Here is a 6,000-nt window from a genome sequence, read left to right on the forward strand (position 1 = left end):
CATTTATCAAGAAAAATAAGAGTTACAGACAGATGAGCCAAATATCCAAGAGTAATGCTAATAATGACACCTGGGACTGTCAATCATGCCACATTTACAAAAACATGTGCCAAAGAGGTCTCAAAATATGCAACACTTCCAAGTACCATGGGTGACTGGCTAGCTCGAGCTTATTCTTTAAAGAACACAGTACAATCTATACAAGTCAAGTCCCAAATTACAACCCGCAGCAGAAAAATAAAAGATGAAACTACAGCCATGGAAGCAATAAGAGCAAAGACAGAATACAGTTCTCTAACATTACCATGCCAATACCAACATTACTTACTACATCGGTAAACCTGTTAAGCTGCCAATAACATACATGTTAACACTTCACTTCCACCATACATCTTTGTCAAAGAAAGGCTACCTTTTTCTTTAATTAGAAGACGATGGTAACTTTTTTTTTTTTTTAGCAGAATGCCAAAAAACATCATATCTGCTCTTGCAAGATATTACAATACCGGACAGTCAAAGGGAGTGGGGAAGACAAATGGATGGCAACACATTTTTAAACACTCTACTATATTTGTCATTACAGTCAATAAACCTGTTCAAATCTACAAGAAATAATGCCCGAATAGTGAACACACACACACGTACAAACACATTCACACATCCATTTGCACACATACTGACCAAGACACTCCCCTCTGGAGACCCCCAGTGGTATGCCAAGCCAAATTCAAATGAGTTTAGTTGTCACACTCCCTCATCGGCGCTAGTATCTGCTACCCCTCCAGCCTCAAAAAAGGAAAATCCTATGCATCTTATTCTACTTTGCTAACTGCATATTTTTTCAGTGCTAATCTACTCTTTTCATTTCTACAATGACTTTTCTTATTATTACTATTACCCTGTGTATGGTATACATCACCTATCACGGATTATTACAATCAGTTTTTTTATCTTATATATACACAGACATGTTACAATATAAGACACCTACAATATATTGTCACTACAGAATTAGTTACACTTGACATATTATAGTACTCTAGTCTTACCATCTCAGGTCTTTGAACCAGTTTACTTCTCCAAAATAAAACAATATTATGCACCACAAAATAGGATGCACTCAAGTACTTGAGTCATCTTACAGAACTGCCATTTTTTTCAATCCCTTATCCCCATACTAACTAAAAACAGCTGTTTTCACTGCTAAACACCTCCATACTTACTCTTACCAGGTATAAAATCTTTGGATAATCCAAGGATATTAGATCCTTTACAGATGAAAGAAATCGGTAAGTATGCCGTTATTTCCAGGCACATTACATTGGGGACATTAAGATGTGACCAGTAAGCACAACTCTGTGGGCAGTCTGTCATGCCTTCTAAACCACCGTATGCACAGTTTTTTTTTTTCATGGCAAGGTGTCAAACGAGCATGCATAATCTCTCAAACCCAGCCCTTGGCTGAACAACCCCTCAATTCTCACCCTACCTGACCTGTCATTTAGTCCATAGATTAACTGGATTACAAGCAGTGCAAATGGGCCAATTAGCAAAATAATATAGTGCAACATACATAAAGACATTAACGAATACTGCTGTAGTACAACAATTCCGGACAAAGCCAACATCATGGACAATCATAATGCAAAACATATTTGTTAGAGTAATATTTAACATACATTCTCTAAACAATAAGAGGCGTAAAACTGTTGTCTAGCATAGCCAACTAAAATCCTCAACGATTTGTGAGAAAACCAAACACTGTATGGGGAACAAAACAAAAACACCAGTTAAAAGCTAAATTCTTAATAGTTCAGATGTAACTACAGAAATGAAACATTTTCAGTCAGATTTAAGATAATGAGCCACAGTAGCCATTGCATCCATTTACAAAGCACCTGCAAGCAAAATACTTATTTCTCTAGCAACAAACCTGAAACTAGCTTTGCAGCAACTACAAAGGGTGTCAAGAGCTGGACAGTTAACTTACTAGTCTAGTGATAAAGTGTCAAAGGCAATTAACAGGTCAATCCGCATTATCCGCTCACCGACACTATCCTCAAAGACTAAAACAAAAGTTCATCCCTAGCACACAAATTTCCCCAATTCTGTATAAAAATATCTTCATAAATACAGGCTTGATACCATACAGACAAAGCGCAAATCCAACTGCAGACCCAAAAAGTACAACATCCCGCAGGCTTTTCTCCTTACCGGATACACAGGACCTGGCATAGGAGAGCGGTACATGTTTTGGTTAGGTGCCGGGCCCATTCGCACTGGGGGACCTGGAGTCCCTGGCGTTAAGCCGGTTGTACCGCCACTGTTAATAGCCTGAAAACCAGCTCTGGCCGCCATATTCGTTACTGAACAATTGACCGGAACCGGAAACATACGAAAGTCCATGTTACCCCGCCAACAACACTCAAAACAGTCTAACTGAAGGAAAGTAATAGGGACTCTCGAACAGGCTTGCTTGCGCCACCAAGGTGCTAGATGGTGATAGTACTGCAGAAGTTACTTAGTAGTGTTTAGCATAATGTTGTAAACCTTAGCTCAAGTGTTTCTGTCAACATTGTACTCTGCCCCTCATAAAATCGACAAATTTGTGGAAAAATGCGGGATTATAATCAGTAAATAAGTGCAATCATCGCATTACTTTTATTTTATTTAACATTTGTTAACCGGGCTAGTCCAGCTGGATATATTTCCATTTTCAGCAGAGGCCCGAGGAGAAAAGCTCCAATTATAAAACATACTACCACCACACCAAAAGGTTTAAAATAGACAAAAAGGAATTAGGTATAAATTCTAGGAAGACAAAAAGACATACTATACTAGATACATCATGCATTTACAGAACATTTTAGAGCATGTAAATCTAGGGCAATCCCAAAACATTATTAGAAAATACCTTTAAATCTTTGGTAAATCTAGTTTATGCAGACAGTTTCTTTTTCTAAGGATTATTTACTAGACATATTATTAGAAAAAAAGGAAGGGAGAGAAAAAAAAGGAGGGTATATTAATCAAGAGGCAGGGAATACTACCAACAGGCTACATTGATAGCTCAGCAGAAAAGATATCTAATTGTCATCAAGTAATAGAGATTACTTAAGTACCTTCTAATTTAGGGGAGAATATAGGAAAGAGTGTAGGAGAGTGGGAGGTCAAGAGATGACAATGAGAAGTCCAGAGGATCAGTCTGGGTAACAGCAAGGACATAGCCAGTGATTTTTAAGGTATGTCTTAAGACTTTGCTTGAAGAGAGAGAGGGATGGAAGTGTGGTAAGGTCAGAGGGCAAGAGGTTCCATTGTTTTCCCATGGTATTTGAGAATAGTGAGTCACCAGCTAAGTTGTTTGACTTGGTGGTCCTAGTAAGTAGTTTATTGGAGGAGCGTAATGACTCAAGATTCCTATAGAGTGATATAAGGTTGTTAGTACTGGTGTATTATTAGGTTGATAAAAAATTTTATGAGTGACGGTAAGTTGGGAAAGTATCAGAAGGTTTTTTAGTTCCAGCCAGTCTAGTTGATGAAGGTTATGACAATGGTGAGTTCTATATGGGTTTCCAGTGGCAAATCTAGCAATACTATTATAGGAGTTGGATAGTTTGGTAAAATTACTTTTTTTTAGATTAGTATATATGGGAGCTGCATACAGTAGAGTTGAAATTAGGTGGGAGTGGGCAATATGGTTGCCACCCATCCCGTTGTCAGCGGGACACTCACGGGTTGAGGCTTCTCATCCCGCTTCCCGCAGTCACCAAGCGTGGGATTTTAAAAGTCCCGTTTTTCCCCTTTTCGCTTTGCAATCGTAATTCAAATCAATTGCCGTGGAAAAGCCGAAAATACTTCCGTTTTTTCCACGGCAATGCGGCTACGTCACCACCCGGACCTGCAGTTAGAGGGATTTCCTGCTAGGTCCGGGTGGTAATGCAGCACAGTAATTGGCTGCAGGGATTGGAGGGGGCGGGAACTTGTTCAGAAGAGCCCCATAAAGGTCGCAGCTGTAGAGCACTAAGCACTATAGCAGCTGCGAAAGATCTGATTTAATTTCTATCTCCAGCCAGGATTGAAGCCAGCCAGCTAGGAAGGAAGGAAAGAAAGAAAGAAAGAAAGAAAGAAAGAAAGAAGCAAGCCAGCCAGCAAGGGAGCCTGCCACCCAGCCAGCCAGGAAAGAAGCAGCAAGGGAGCCTGCCTGCCAGCCCAGCCAGGAAAGAAGCAGCAAGGGAGCCTGCCTGCCAGCCCAGCCAGCCAGCAAAGAAGCCAGCAAGGGAGCCTGCCTGCCACCCAGCCCAGCCAGCCAGGAAAGAAGCCAGCAAGGGAGCCAGCCAGCCCAGCCACTGCTTGAACAACTAACTAGCCATTCCAGCAGGAAGGAAGTAAGCTAGCCCAGCAATAACTGTGATGGTGGTAAGTAGATAATTCCATTTTGTGGCTTTAGTTATTTAAAATGGGAATAGTGTGCTTTATTTAAGTTTGTAATGTTTAAAGGTAGATGGGGATGTAGTATGCAGTATTTAAATCTGTGCAGTGGTTATTTTGAGACTTGAGTATTAGTTTAAAATGGGAATATATTGTGGTTTAATTTTTTTAATGTTTAGAGGTAGATGGTGGGTGCAGTATGCAGTATTTAAATCTGAGCAGTGGTTATTTTGATATTTTTGAGTAGTAGTTTTTAAAGATATAAAACCTGAATGTATATGTAATTGTTAATATTCTTGGGGGTATGATTTGGAAACATTACTTTTAAAAGGCTGAACTGTGTATAGAAGTTGTTTGTTTCTGTTGGGGGGCAGTGAAATATAAATTGTGTGACGCATTTCTATTGTCGTAGCTTTTTCTGGGTATTATCTGTTTGCAGATCGGAAATGTTCGAGCATAGTTTGCACTTTCTTGTATGGAAATGTGTGCACTTTAATGCTGTTTTCAGGAAGGTACAATATACTGTTTAGGTAATTTTTCCTGTTCCTGTAAGTCCATGTCTGTGGTACAAGTCTACCTTTTGAGGGAGAATGTTAACAGTTAATGTAATTCATTTATTATTCTAGTAGGTACATGTTGCCAATTTGCCGAAGCTGTTTCAAGATTGTTTTCATTTATACTTGTAAATGTGTGCATTTAATTTATTATGCATTTTTAATAAGGTTAAAATGTACTGCTTTGCTTGTAATGTGAATATGGGTGTGTTGCTTTTACTTGGGCTTGTTTATTGCATTGCTGTGCTGGATTAATTGCTATGTTTTGAGGTAAAAGGAGCCCATGGAGTCTGCTGTATATTGTAGTTTATGCTACTTCTCTTGCAAGAAGTATTTTTAAAAGTTAAAATGTTTATGGACTTTTTTCCCATTTATTTCTTTTGTGGATGGATGCTCAGAAGTTTGCGTCTAAGTAGCAATGTATTTTGTGTTTTAGTGATGTCTTCAACATACTTATTTACTGTTTTCATTCTAATCCGATTATGACCAGTGCTGCTGTTGGGCATGTTCATTAATAGATCATTCCGCTGTGTAAATTAGTGCCATACATTTCTTAACTGCTGTGGTCAAAAGCTAAATTAGGTCTATGATATCCACTGTGCATTCTCATTCATTTTACTGTTTTTTGGTTCAGTGAATGTGGTTAACTTTTTTTGTCTTGAGGGATGGGGTGAGGTGGGCATGTTCAGTGGTAAAAATAATGCATTTCATTTTCTACAAGCTGTATTAATGTTAGTTTTCAATGGCCAAAATGCCCCGTACATTACCTCATTTACTATTTGACCTTTTTCAAACAGTTTGTAAACTGTTTTTTGCTCCATTCCTCGGTTATTTCGCATGCCAATGTTTTTCAAGTCCGTTCTTTTGTGTGCCAATGTTTTTTGAGCCAGTTCTTTCGCATGCCAATGTTTTTTGAGCCAGTTCTTTCACGTGCCAATGTTTTTTGAGCCAGTTCTTTCACGTGCCAATGTTTTTTGAGCCAGTTCTTTCACGTGCCAATGTTTTTTGAGCCAGTTCT

General features: G+C 38.9%; 1 protein-coding gene across 1 annotated transcript in view; it reads right to left on the bottom strand.

Moving 5' to 3' along the window:
- The window catches only part of SMARCD1 (SWI/SNF related, matrix associated, actin dependent regulator of chromatin, subfamily d, member 1), a 1,197,111-nt gene extending 1,194,685 nt beyond the window's left edge, over window positions 1-2,426 (bottom strand). The window contains exon 1 of the mRNA XM_044083818.1: window positions 2,215-2,426. Coding sequence (XP_043939753.1) covers window positions 2,215-2,406 — 192 coding nt within the window. The 5' untranslated portion in view covers window positions 2,407-2,426. The remainder of the gene's footprint in view (window positions 1-2,214) is intronic.
- Window positions 2,427-6,000: the final 3,574 nt, after the last annotated feature.

This window comes from Protopterus annectens, chromosome 9.part0 (genome assembly GCF_019279795.1).
Source record: "Protopterus annectens isolate FY-2018-M chromosome 9.part0, PAN1.0, whole genome shotgun sequence".
NCBI classification, from domain to species: Eukaryota; Metazoa; Chordata; order Ceratodontiformes; family Protopteridae; genus Protopterus; species Protopterus annectens.